The sequence below is a fragment of the Brachypodium distachyon genome, chromosome 1 (genome assembly GCF_000005505.3).
Source record: "Brachypodium distachyon strain Bd21 chromosome 1, Brachypodium_distachyon_v3.0, whole genome shotgun sequence".
Taxonomy (NCBI): domain Eukaryota; kingdom Viridiplantae; phylum Streptophyta; class Magnoliopsida; order Poales; family Poaceae; genus Brachypodium; species Brachypodium distachyon.
In genome coordinates, this window is record NC_016131.3 from 12,585,566 (window position 1) to 12,599,747 (window position 14,182).

Genomic DNA, 14,182 nt, shown 5'->3' on the forward strand with positions numbered 1-14,182 from the left:
GCTGGGAAGAAAAAAAATTCACGCTAGCAGTGGACACACCTTGAATCGTTCTGTGGTGGTTACGTAGACACGTAGTAGGCGTTTGCTTATATTTAAGATCGGTTGGTCCCACTTGTCAGTTGCGGCCCCCACAGGTTAAATGTGGCCCGCATGTCAGTCGATGGTCCCACTTGTCAGCCGCGGCCCATAGGGTAATTGAAGCCCGCGTGTCAGTCTGTGGTCCGGACGTGGCCTCAAGTGACAGATTTAGGACTCGGTCAACCGTTGGTTCAGGATCAATGGGTCCCACATGTCATTGTAATGTTACTCTTGACACGTAAGCATTGAATTGACACGTAGACACGACATGTGAGCAAAATTGTCGTGGTGGCTGTCCAGCCATGCAAATGCTTCAGATTTTATAGAGTTATTATGACGATCTAAAATTGGTCATAATCAATTAGGACTAACAATTGCTATTTTGTGACCATTTCGTGTGATAGAACTATGACCTTCTTGATACAAATGGTCATAAAAACTTAGGACTTGGACCCTCATGAATACTCTATGACCATTTATGACCATTTCTCTCGTGGTCATTAAAAAAAATCACAAATCAACACATTTCTTGTAGCGTATCCCCCTTTGTATTCCACAAGCCAAATGATCCCATCTTCAAAGTGCCTGCACTACACTAGCGCCAAGGTAGCCGGGGTTGGGCCGTTTGTCTTGGACCATGGTCCATGGGCGCAGCAAACAAAAAGAAACGAGAATATTGAAGGCGAAGAAGGGGAAGCATCAAACAAGAGCAAGGTAAAGAAAGAGGGTTTAAATCAAGACCTACTATGTGCTTTCCGAACCAAGAGTTAACTACTGGAGCTAATAAAAAACATCATGTCCCTTATATTGTAATTGATGCTTAAATTACCATCTCGACGCCAATGGTGATGGCGCCGCATCTTACACATTGAAATGGTTGCGGCGCCGAGGTCCTGCAGCGGCCTTGTTAGTGTCTCCGTTGACGGCTTCTTATATCAGAGCCATCATTGTGGAAATAAATTGCTTAGCCTGTTTCCATCAGATCGAGCTTTTGGTTGAAATGACTAGCGCGTACAATTCAGTATCATGACCAGCAGATACATTCTTGGTACGGCTGACGCCTACTCCGAGTGATATGTGATGTAGTATAGGTTTAAACGTGATCACTTGTTTAATCAAGGGTTAAGCAAGGTCATGTAGGGAGAAAAAATCACACTACTTCTTCTAGATATATCCTTCAAATATCTGGTCAATTATTGACAAAGACAGAGCAAAAGAGGTAGCAATATACTTCTTCGGACTTCGGAGTAACTTCCTCCGTGTGGCACAAGCTAGCAGGCACAAAACGTCGAAAAGCTAGCATGGTGGCACGTAAGAAATGACGTAAACCCATCAATAGCAGCCGAAACACAATAATTTGAGGTACTCCTGCTAAAGTCGTCCACCTACCTACCTATGAACTTGGAAGATACGACCGGCGTCGCCAAATACGTCTATGAACTAATCGGGCGGTTGCGTCAGCTCTGACCACACCGTTTATATCTTCTAGTCGTTTGCAGGAAAAGATGCGTTTGCGATTTGTGTCGCTGTTGTTTTGATATAGAACGTGCATGGCACCTATGAGAACAGAGGATAATGTAATCAAGCAAATGTTGACTGTTGAGTCTGTCGCGCGGGCGTACGTATTAGTAGTTTTTTTAGTCACCAAGTTCCATATATGAGCTAGTGAACTTGTTGTTAATTACAGTTTCGTGCATGTAGAGTTTGACCTCCACATGAATTGTAGAGCTTGACCTCGTGTTGTTAAATTGTTCCCTCCGTCCAATAAAAGATGTCTCTGACTAAATTTGAATGCATTTATACACTAAGTCATGTTTAGATATATTCAAATTGTAATAAACTTGAGACATCTTTTGTTGGACGGAGGAAGTATGTCCGTCCATGTGTGTTCATGTAGAGGTTAAGCTCACGTAAAATCGACGCATGTGAAACACCTCGGGCATTACATTGGTTTAGACAGGTACCTCTTGTATAAATAACATGGAGTATATAACAATCTGAGGGCCATAGAAAGAGATGAGGAATGGTCACTTAACAAAGAAAACTCCAAGTCAGGTCAACCCTGGTTTTGACCATCCTAAACCGTCCTAATGACGAGATTGGCCCGGTGTTACATGTTGAAGGACGAACTTTGCACAAAAAATTGTTCGAAAAGGAAGTTGGCACATACGCAATAGTTGATCGATGAAATAGCACTTACTCCCTCCGTCCCATATTAAGTGTCGAAATATGACATGTATCTAGACATATTTTATTACCACCTCGATCCATATTAATTGTCTCAAATTTGTCCAAATACGGATGTATATATGCCTAAAAATTGTTTAGATACGTTCACATTTAGACAAATTTGAGTCACTCAATATAGGAAGGAGGGAGTACTCTTCAATTTCTTGATAATTGGAATTTTTAGCGGCTTTTTAAACATTGATAGTGAAGCATTAACGGTTCATCTAGAATTATAGAATATATATTGTGCAATAAAATGAAAACTAGAGGCTAGGGGCAAGAAATCTTGTGATACAAAAATTCACGAAGACCAAGAGAAGTGGATAAAAAAAAAATCCATTCCTGTATTTCTTTTAAATGACCTAAATATGAACTTTGTAATTGACCTTTCACAAAGAATTGTTTAAAAATTGAAGAATAGAGAAAATGGCTCCCAAAATTGAGTTCCAGAATAAATTTAGTATAAAAGTATGAACAATTCCCTCTATAACACTTTGAGCACCACACAGTCCATGATAGAGTGATTGGTCCCTAGAAATAAAGTATGAGTAGGCTATTTTAGTCTTGATTTGTATTATTTAATTAGTGGCCTAAATAACAAGGATATTTTAGTTTTTTTTAGGAAAAAGTAGATCAATGATCTACTGCAAATATATTGATAAAAAGAGTAATATGTACAAAACTGATAATGAAAAATTATTGGGTTAGTCTATCTAAAATTGTGAATCCCGTTGCCAAACTAGTAAGGATACTTTTGTTGGAGATATGAGCTGAAAACCTCTATTTAATGAAACTTGACACTTTCAATCATAATCATTCGCTAGCAAATAAACTGATCATAAGAAGCTGAAACCTCTAGTCACTTAAAAGCAATTTATGAAAACACTCTACGTGATTAGAGGTTTAGTTTTTTTCCTTCATAAGTATGTGTACATTTCCGCACAGACAACTTTGCTATGGTACGCCGACGCAACCGGACAATCATTTCCCCGGCTATTCTAATGTTCGCATGACACGGTAAAAGCGACCTAGAAGCCGTACGTATTCCTCGCATGCCGGCAGAGTTCCAAAAGATGAATCTAGACGTTTCGGTATTTTCGACAGGTTGTTGTAGCACAGGTGTTACCCGCATGCCGCCAGAAACAACGAAACAAGCGCGCGTTCCAACCAATTGCAGCGGCAGCGAAACCAAACCAAACTCCTGCGTTTGTTTGGTAGGAGTACCCCCAAACAAAAAAAAAACCTGCAGGAAAGACAGTGCCACACAAGCTAGCAGCCACAACTCAATTTCTACTTTTTTCCCCCCCTGGCGGCCGTCGCAACTCGCAAGTTTTTATAGCCCACACAGACAACGCTGAGCTGTGCGCTCCTCTGTATCCTGCGCAGCCACAGCCCACATCGTACAGGGGAGAAAGAAAGAGCGAGAGAGGGACGCAGAACTCGCGCGCGCCCCCATGGCTGCGGCGGAGGGCAAGCTGGAGAGCCCTTTGCTGACATCGCTGCAGCCGTCGGCGGGCAGCGGCGGCAGCGATGGAGGGCACGGGGCGAGCCGGCAGCTGGAGAGCATCCTGAGCGACGAGTCGGTGCCGTGGGGGCGGCGGATGTGTGCGGCGACGGCGGTGGAGCTGCGGATGCTGATCCGGCTGGCGGCGCCCGCCGTGCTGGTCTACATGATCAACTACCTCATGTCCATGTCCACGCAGATCTTCTCCGGCCACCTCGGCACGCTCGAGCTCGCCGCCGCCTCCCTCGGCAACACCGGAATCCAGGTCTTCGCATACGGACTCATGGTACGCCAAATCACACGCGCCCTACCTTGAATTTTAATCTGTCGTCAGGACTGTAGGAGTATTTTATTATTAGTATATCTCGTGGTGTAGCGCATCATTAGCGAACATGCCGAATCTCTGTCGCCCCTTTTCAATTTTAGGCCGGAATCCACGGGGCTCCTAGTTTAATCGATCTCATCTCTGAATCTAAGATTGGTACTCTCGTGATCCGAGTAATGAAATCAATATATAAGGAGTATCTACCAACAACGTTTTTTTTCCCCGACGAATCTACCAACAACAGTTGATCCTGATTTGTACGGACCTGTGTAGAGAAAGAAAATATACAGATGAACTGTCAACATGCATGACTAGTGTACTCTACTAGCTAATGAAGTGGCTTTTTCTAAGTCATACTATCTCATATGAGTCCAATACTCGAGAGATTTTAGGATGATTATCTTCCCACGTGTGGTACGTGTTGCCTGCTTGATGGGCATGTAACACGGGAGTTGGCATCTTCGTATACCAACTGATAGAGAGATAAGAGATGCTGCTGCCGAAGAAAGAAGAGATGTTGCTGTCAAAACAGGAGCTACATAGAGATAGAGAGATGCCAAGGTACCACGACGACTTAAATTCGTACCTAGACTCCCACATCGGTGAATAACTTTCACGTGATTATGTCATATGTGACGATAATAATTCAGGGGAGCCATGCCAGGTCCAACCGAACACACGTAAATGGAGCTGGTGCACAAGATGTGTTTTGGCTCTCCGTTAGCGGCAGCGGTAGGCAGAGATCGATCGTTCTAATTTCGTCCGGACGTGGACCATTCAATGAAAGCTGCTGCTGCTATGCATCCCGCTGCCCCCATTTATTTCGTGGTGTCCTCTGACCACTGACCACCAGACCTCACAGTGAAGTGGCCACACCCATGCGCTTCTCTGTCTCTGGTTCATATACATGTCGGTTCATCCATACGCTTCTCTGGTGAAATGTGGACCCATCGAGATCGATGTGACGCCAATCATACGTGCAATGTTTACATTTTGATCTCAGAATAGTTATACTGAAGATTTCTGTTTAGCGAGAGCATGAAGATTTCACATTTGGGAAATCCAACTGAACCACGGCTAACAATGGACGCCGAACTCTGCAAATGCAGCTGGGAATGGGGAGCGCGGTGGAGACGCTGTGCGGGCAGGCGTACGGCGCGAGCAAGTTCGACATGCTGGGCATCTACATGCAACGCTCCACGGTCCTGCTCATGGCAACGGGCGTCCCGCTGGCGGTGCTCTACGCCTTCTCGCGCCCGATCCTCGTCCTCCTGGGCGAGTCCCCCGAGATCGCCCGCGCCGCGGCCATCTTCGTCTACGGCCTCATCCCGCAGATCTTCGCCTACGCGGCAAACTTCCCCATCCAGAAGTTCATGCAGGCGCAGAGCATCATGGCGCCCAGCGCCTACATCTCCGCCGCCACGCTCGCCGTCCATCTCGTCCTCAGCTACCTCGTCGTCTACAAGTTTGGGCTGGGGCTCCTGGGCGCCTCGCTCATGCTCAGCGTCAGCTGGTGGATCATTGTTATCGCGCAGTTCGTCTACATCGTCACCAGCAGCCGGTGCCGGCTCACATGGACCGGGTTCTCCCTGCAGGCGTTTTCTGGTCTGCCCGAGTTCTTCAAGCTGTCGCTTGCCTCTGCCGTCATGCTCTGCCTTGAGACTTGGTACTTCCAGATCCTCGTGCTCATTGCTGGCCTCCTCAAAGACCCCGAAATGGCCCTCGCCTCCCTCTCTGTCTGGTAATTTTACTCATAAGTACGTTTAATCAATTATTTAGAGAGATTGCGTTGTTGAGATGACTCAGTCAATTCTGATGTGTTTGTTGCAGCATGACCATTTCAGGCTGGGTCTTCATGATCTCAGTTGGATTCAACGCAGCAGCCAGGTAAATTGTGTTGCTAGTTCTTGTTAAGTTAGCAGGCACTTGCAGGTGAAGTAAACTTGGCACCACGACTGACATTTTTGTTTGTGCAGTGTGAGGGTGAGTAATGAGCTTGGCGCCGGCAACCCCAAGTCTGCAGCCTTCTCCGTTGTGGTGGTGACGATGCTGTCCTTCGTCCTGACTTCCATAATCTCAGTGGTCATCCTGCTCTGCCGTGACTACATCAGCTACATCTACACTGACGGGGACGACGTGGCGCAGGCCGTGTCCAAGCTGACGCCACTGCTGGCGCTCACCCTTATCCTCAACGGCATCCAGCCGGTCCTCTCAGGTAAAACAGATCACATGCAGAGAAAGAATAAAAGCTAGGCAGCTAGCATCTTCCAACTTGGGCAGGCGTGAGGCAGAAACTACTGAAGCATTAGATTCATTAATTTGTGGAAGCACACACCCTGTAACTGATGTGGATGTTATGAGCAGGTGTGGCCGTGGGCTGTGGGTGGCAAGCATTCGTTGCCTACGTCAACGTCGGCTGCTACTATGTTGTCGGAATCCCCCTCGGATGTCTCCTCGGCTTCTACTTTGACCTTGGCGCCGCGGTAACTAACGCCTTTCTCGTTCATGGTTTTGACAACTTAACCTCGATATATGTATCATGAATTTTGACAAAGAAGAGTGGGTGACACAAAATGCAGGGCATATGGAGCGGTATGATTGGAGGTACCTTGATGCAGACCTTGATCCTCGTGTGGGTTACCTTCAGGACAAACTGGAACAAAGAGGTACGTGTGGGATTAATGGCTAGCTAGTACGTCGTTATCGTTTTGTACTTTGTATATTAAAAGTGAATAGTTTTGCATCAGAGCCATCGATAAATTCAAGTGATAAGGGTTCAGTCAGGATAGTAACATCATTGCCTGCAAATTATTGCAATGAGTTTCTCTGAAATTATAGACAGTGGATTGAGCCAAAGATACTCAATAATTTTAATATTACGAGTTCCAACCAATATTATGAAGAAAAAAAACTGAATTACATATTGCATGTTAAACGACATACTCGCATTGCAATATTCTCTGTACATTCTCTGTTAAGGGCATTACATCGTACTCGGAACAGTTACCTCATTTTATTGTGTAAGAGAGCCACTTTAAGACTGGAGACCTTCTGATTTTATTGTAGGTGGCCGAATCCATGAAAAGACTGCACAAGTGGGAAGGCAAGACACCTCTATTAGCAGGCCAAGAATGAAACAATGATAAGAATTTTATGGTTGCAGTGATAAGAATTGTATGGTTGCACCGACCATTGGATCAGCAGAGATGGGACTCGGCAATTCAGCATCAAGCCGATGTCCCTAAAAAAATGTGTAAATGCGATATTCTGTCATGCAATCCACCATTGAAATTTCAAATTATGTGTTACTCCGAAATTTCAAATTTCAACTTGCAGAGTACTTTATTTCTGGCATTCATGGTGACGGTGACAATCTTGTCAATTTTTACAACTGAAAGTCTATGTACGTGACCGATAAGTGGTGCTGAGACCACTTTGTTTTATGTAAGAGATCTCGGGTTTGTTCAACCGAGGTAAAAACGATCTTAGACATAACTAAACATATTGAATGAGGAGTACCATGACATATTGTTACATATTTGTACCATCTGAAGATTTGATGCCATGCAGAATTTCAATATTATACCAACACGAGTGAAAATATTCACTCAACAGCCAACTGTTATTCAGAAGGGCAAAAATAACATGTCGCTGTCTCACCTATCTGAAATTTGATGGCCAATCTTTCTACATATCATTTTCCAAAAACAGTAGTCATTCTGCATATGAAACCAGCGTTCTGCTGTGAGAATATGCAACTTCCAGCCCACACTGAGAAAATATACAACAAGTACGCCCAGCTATAAGTCCATGTGTTTATATATCTATGTATACGTAGGTTGCAGCAAGGCATAGTGCCTGATCCTGAGAGAGACCAAAGACTATCAACAGTATGTGGTTATTAACCAAAACTTGACTAATAAGAAAATCAAAGGAGTCATTTTTTTCGCGAGGAAAAAGGGGTCGGCTTACTATAATAACAGAACCAGAGAAAAAATTGAAACCAGGCAGCTGGAGCTGGTACTGCATGATGAACCATACTGAAGTCATTTGAAATATATTAAAGAAGGAAATATTGTTCTTTATGGCAATTAATGCCATATGCTAAGCCAAAATTTCACCAACCCTCCTTGTTTTCCTTTCCGCTATGATAGGCTCGCACATCTAACAGGAATTCATGTTCAGATAGCTTTGTTGAACCTCCAAAAGCTATAAAACTTGAGTAAAGTTGGACAATCATACCAAACAACATAATTACCTATAAACATAACAAATCTATCTGACCCTACATGCTCTGTAGCATGTTATAGACCAGGCTACGAAAGTTTGACTGACCATGTATAGTCAGCACTGTTTGTGGATCGCTTGTTTCCCCTTGTACTACTCGTCTGCTGAAGAAAAGAAAAACTAATTAACTCATTCATGCCTTACTAGCAAGCCAAGTTACCTCGTCTATGTGTCCAGAAAACCCAAGAAAAAATCCAAATAAACTAAGGTTTTCCGAAATCTCAATCAAACAACAAAACAGAGGCTGTATGTTCATCAAGACCTTGAAGTATCATCTCCAGGTTCCTTTTTCACATGGAAATCACCAACTTAATTTGTTGGAGCATTTGGAAGATCCGCAAATGTATTCAACGGGCACACAACCTTTGCTCTTTAGATGCAGAAAGATCTTTAAAGATGATCTTGATCTTGTTTTCACAGACTTGTTTTTCACAGAGCTAGAAGAAAAACCTATGTTAATTTTGGCGCTTGAATTAGCAGGTTTAGATAGCTCATCCTGTCAACATGCTTGGTTACAGGTCATTTATTTGTAACACATTTAAACCTTATTTATTAATATTTGCAGTAGATCTATGATCTACTGTTTTGCCTCAAAAAACATAACAGAGGTACAAAGATAACTTAAAAATAAGATGCATATAAAAAATAGTACTCCCTCAAACCAAAATTACTTGTCATTGATTTAGTATAACTTTATACTAAATTTAGGACAAGCAGTATGATTCGGAGGGAGTAGTAAACATAATACAAAAGTAAAACTTTGGTGTCCTTACTGCCTATAAAATATAGAAGTATGCAATTAGAAATTTTAAGTAAAATAACACCAGAACCGAGGTGAAAATATGGCTTAAACTACGAAGAAATACATGTAAAATGGATAAGTCAAGGTTGTCGGAAGCTCTTAAGTTAAAATATGATTTTTGAAAAGTCAGTTCTTCGCTAGTTATTTTTTTTTTGAGTTCTCAATAAACGGATCGTACCTTAATATTGTTGTTGCCCGGAAGTCTAGCTTGCTTATAGATGCTGACGTGCATCTAGTAGTTATTGGTCTAGGTGTCCTTGTCTCAGGGTCCGATGACGTACCTTAATCTTGTTTTTTTTTCCTATGTTTCCTGCCACCAAGCTCTAGTTGTTTTATTTTTTGTGTTTTACTTTTAATCTTCCGGGTAGACTCCGTCCGACCACTTTGACAATGAATAGCTCGTTGCAGCTGTTTCGTCAAAAAAAAAAACAGATCGTTGTACCCGTTTCGTAAAAAAAAATTTGTTCTTTAATACTCCCTCCGTCCCTAAAAATGCCCCCTCCATCTCTTGGAAAATATGCTCATAGGAATAGAATTGTGTTTCTAAGAAAATGAACTTGTTGTAACGAATAAAACAAAAAGGACCTAACAAGCAGCGGAGAAGAAACACATTAACATTATTCATTACAACCTCGCAAACAAAAGAAAAACGTTAACATTATTCTACCGAGCGTCTCCAACACACTATTTTAACTTTGCATCACAGGTCACATTAGGCAGGAACATTATTCTTTCTGTAGTTCTCGGGCAAAACCGTCCTACATGGCCTCATAGATAGAGATGAGCCGGCAGCCGTGGCTCAGCCTGCAGACGCAACGGCTGAGCCAACACCAGGCTCGTGTCAGCCTCTCGCAGCTCAATTCTATCGACACCAGGCGGCTTGGTCCAGACGAACCCCTGGAGGAGCCGGGCAAAAAGCATCATGGTGATTTCCGTGCCAAGCGAAATCCCCGGGCAGCCTCGCCTCCCCGTGTTGAACGACACGAACCGCAGCTCCGGCTCGCTGAGCGTCACGTCAGCATCGTCCGTCGTCAGGTGCCGCTCCGGTCGGAACTCCAGCGGCTCGTCCCACACCTTGGGGTTCCGACCGAGGCCGATGCGGCTCAGCATGACCTGGCTCCCCTTGGGGATCGAGTAACCGGCGATAGTGGTGTCGGCCATGGCAACGCGGGGCGGGCTCAGCGGGTGGTACGGGTGGATCCGGAACGCTTCGCGGATGCAGGCCTTGAGGTAGTTGAGGCCCCGGATGTCGCCTTCTTGGACCAGCCGGTCACGGCCCACGACGGTGTCGAGCTCCTCCGTTGCCTTGCGCATGATCTCCGGCTTGTTCATCATCTCCGCAAGCGCCCACTCCACCGCGTTTGACGGGTTGTCAACGGTGGCAATCATGATATCCTGCACGTGGTAATTAGCAGTCAGTCTCGGTAATTAATGCTTGATTCGGTCAGCTAATCTCGATTTGTGTGTTGCAGCTTTGCGCGTTAACACTTTATATTGTATAAACAGACGAAAGAATTCACGCGGACATTTTCTTTCCAATGAAACAATTACCCCATGGGTCCACCACATATTTGCTTGGGAGGAGGAAGGACCGAAGGATGGAATTAACCATGCAAATGGGAAATTTTCTAGCTGCCAGAAGAAAACAGGAAGAAGGGCAGCAGTCCCTCAACAACAAAAAAAGAAAAAAGGAAAAGGAAGAAGGGCAGCAGTGCCCTTCTGGAGCTGCGGCAGGAGCAGTGCCCTTTTGGAGCTACAGCATATACAGGTCAGGATCATCACGGTGCATTGTAAACAGAAAATTCAAAAATTATATACTCCCTCCGTCCAGAAATAAGTGACGTCCACATCACTTATTTAAGAACGGAGGGAGTATTTAAATTTGCTTTTAATTTGTTTATTTGAAAACGTGTTGAATGAGCATCTACTAGTTTATGTCTCTGGATCTCCCTGTCTCTCTTGATCTCTATATATATTCACAAAATGTACTGGAGTACACTGTAATTTTTAACATTGCGATGTGCTTTAACTATCTGACAGTTCTTTCCTTAAAAACAACAACTACAGATCTGGCAATTCTTACCAGTTTTGAAAAAAAATAAAGTAATACGCCTCTCCTTCTTTGATGCAACTAGTTGCTACAAACTTGGATCGAATTGGCTGACAAAAAAAAACTTCGATCGAATTGACGAATCAACGAGATCAACTCGAAACTAGGTAGGAGCAAACTATTAAGTTCCTCATTTTCATTGGCTCATTGCTTCATGCACACTAATACAATATCCATCAGCTCTCAGCACGTACCATGGACCATTTTATTTATAATTGGGCTAGTATTATATATTAGTGAAATATTTTACTAATTTTGATTGAAAATTTATTTATTAGTAAATAGTACTCCCTCCATTCCTAAATGTTTAAAGTCCTACCTTAGTCCTAAGTCAAACAAGTTTAAGTTCTTTTATAACTAAGTTGTCTGATTTTTGAATAGAAATAAGTCAATTAATTGGATCTAGTTTGTGCTTTAAGATTCTCAACGAATGATGGAGAGAGAAGTGGGTATGGTGCCTAGATACTAATCCGACGGTTTTTGATACATTGACTGGGATTTAAGAAATTTCCTTATAGATCAGCGTCTGAGATATAACCACACCCAAATTTTTAAACATTGACCAATTTTATAGAAAAATCTTTCAACATTAAGACTCTAAATTAGTTTTATTAAATCAATATGTTTTTTCACAGTACATTTATTTGATATTCTAGATGTTGATATATTTTTAAACATTGACCAATTTTATAGAAAAATGTTTCAACATTAAGACTCTAAATTAGTTTTATTAAATCAATATGTTTTTTCACAGTATATTTATTTGATATTCTAGATGTTGATATATTTTTCTTAATCTGATCAAATTTAAGTAATTTAATTTATGACAAAAAAACAGTACTTAAAACATTTAGAAACAGAGGGAGCAGAGCGTATTTGCATACTAACGTTAAGAAATTCTCGCTTTATTAGCTAAATGATGAATTGAGGTACTTGTACGGTTGCACCTTTATGACCATATAAAAATATATTATCATTTCACGTACAAGCAAGATGTCTGTGCATCCAATCAATTCCAGTGGAAAGAGCAAGATCGAACAAACTTTAAGTCTTTAAACTGCGTATATATGCATGCAAACTTAAAAAAAAAAGAGAAGATTGTGTGTACGTCTATAGATAAATGTTTTTCCACTTTTCTAAGGGGCCACTTTTTTTTACGGTATGCATGCAGATCGAGGCAGACTTTTTGGTCAAACGATGAAAGTGATAAAAAAATAGCCAGAAAGCAAATAATAAATGGAAGTGATAGATAACACGAGTAATTAACTTACAATGGTCTGAGACTTGATCTCTTCCACGGTGAGCAGCGCGCTCCCATCCGCGGCGTCAAGGGAGGCGAGCACGTCGAGGAAGTCGGCGACGTCGCGCCGCCCGGCGCCGGCTTTCCGCAGCAGCCGCCACTCCTCCACTCTCTCCTCTATGACGGGGTCGTGCAGCCGGTTGAGCGTCCTCATCACGCCCTTGACGACCTTCTCGTGGCCGTCCAGGTCGAGGCCGACGAGCGCCGGGAAGTAGTCGGAGACGCAGAAGGCGTCGAGGTAGTTGAGCACGGCGAAGAGCGCGTCCACGTGCTCCTCTTCGTCGGGCCCCGGCCCCGGCCCCACCATGGCAGCGTCACGGAAATGGCGTCGCCCCAAGGCGAGCCTCCGTATGACGTTGCCGCAGAAGTGCCTGGCCACGTGGCGCACGTCCACGATGATGCCGCCGTTGCTGCTGCTGCTGCATTGGAGCTTAACGTAGCGCAGGAGGTGGTCGGCCTCCTGCTGCCGGGCGCCGCGGAGGCGGTGCTCGGCGGACGGGGAGAGGATCTCGGAGGTGAGCACGCGGCGCATCTTCTTCCACTGGTCGCCGTAGGGGGAGATGCTGACGCTGCGGTAGCCCACGCTGAAGGACGCGGCGGCGAACGTCGTGGGCCGGTCCGCGAACACGGCGTCCTTCCTGCGGAGCACCTCACGGCCCATCTCCGGGCACGCCACCACCACCACGTGCACGGGGCCCAGCCGCACGCAGACGATCTCTTCCTTGATGAGCTTGAGCAGCTCGTGCAGCCACCGGAAGACCGGCTTGCTCGCCAGCATCTGGTGCATGTTGCCCACCACGGGGAGCCCCGCGGGGCCCGGTGGCAGACCGCGCCCTTCTTTGTGCACGGCCTTATTGCCTTTGTACACGGCCTTTGTACACAACGCGACGATGAGGAACAAGGTGGCAGCCATTGCAGCGGCAAGGGGCGATGCCATGGTGGCTGCCGTGGGGTTGGACTTGGGTATTGTAGAGTTCATGATCTCTTTATTCGTATTGGCTATGGCTAGCTTGCTTTGCTGTGGATGTATAGTGGACGTCGTTACTTACTACTCATCAATATATATATGCAGGTGGAGAGCGTCTTGGACTTAGGATTATTATTGGTCCCTTGGCGGAATTAATGGTTAATTTGTGGATGGATATCTTAGCCAAATCCCCTGGGCCTATTTATACCGGCCGGAACAATCTAGAGAGAGATACATCGTAGAGGTCATAATAAATGAAATGTTTCGACAGATGCAAGCAGATCGGCGCGGGAGCTCGTGATTCATGCACGAGCCAGCGCGTAGTCAGCATTGCCCATTCTAGTCTACTGACACTAGGCAGTAGCAGAATTCGCATTGGGACGAAACATCATGGCCGACGACTGTTGCTATTACCGCCTGCCTGCCGGTGAACGTACTCAAAGTATGCCGTCAAAGGAAGACTTGACCAATGACCGGCCCGTGCATGGACAAAGATTTGATCTTTGAGAAAGTTGATGGGGAAAAGGTTGTAAACAATGCATCTAGATCAATGTGTAGCATGTGTGTGATGCGCCTGCAA

General features: G+C 44.4%; 2 protein-coding genes across 2 annotated transcripts; one reads left to right on the top strand and one right to left on the bottom strand.

The window, feature by feature from the left end:
* Window positions 1–3,634: 3,634 nt before the first annotated feature.
* Window positions 3,635–7,672, top strand: LOC100825572 (protein DETOXIFICATION 40). Its single transcript, XM_003562302.4, has 7 exons — window positions 3,635–4,097; window positions 5,246–5,877; window positions 5,967–6,023; window positions 6,113–6,351; window positions 6,501–6,619; window positions 6,716–6,802; window positions 7,203–7,672. Exons 1-7 carry the CDS (start codon window positions 3,762–3,764, stop codon window positions 7,269–7,271), a joined length of 1,539 nt encoding a protein of 512 aa, XP_003562350.1. The 5' UTR covers window positions 3,635–3,761; the 3' UTR covers window positions 7,272–7,672.
* Window positions 7,673–9,749: 2,077 nt separating this feature from the next.
* Window positions 9,750–14,096, bottom strand: LOC100828136 (tyrosine N-monooxygenase). The gene is made up of 2 exons (XM_014896529.2): window positions 12,607–14,096; window positions 9,750–10,620 (listed from the first exon to the last, which is right to left on the bottom strand). Exons 1-2 carry the CDS (start codon window positions 13,612–13,614, stop codon window positions 9,994–9,996), a joined length of 1,635 nt encoding a protein of 544 aa, XP_014752015.1. The 5' UTR covers window positions 13,615–14,096; the 3' UTR covers window positions 9,750–9,993.
* Window positions 14,097–14,182: the final 86 nt, after the last annotated feature.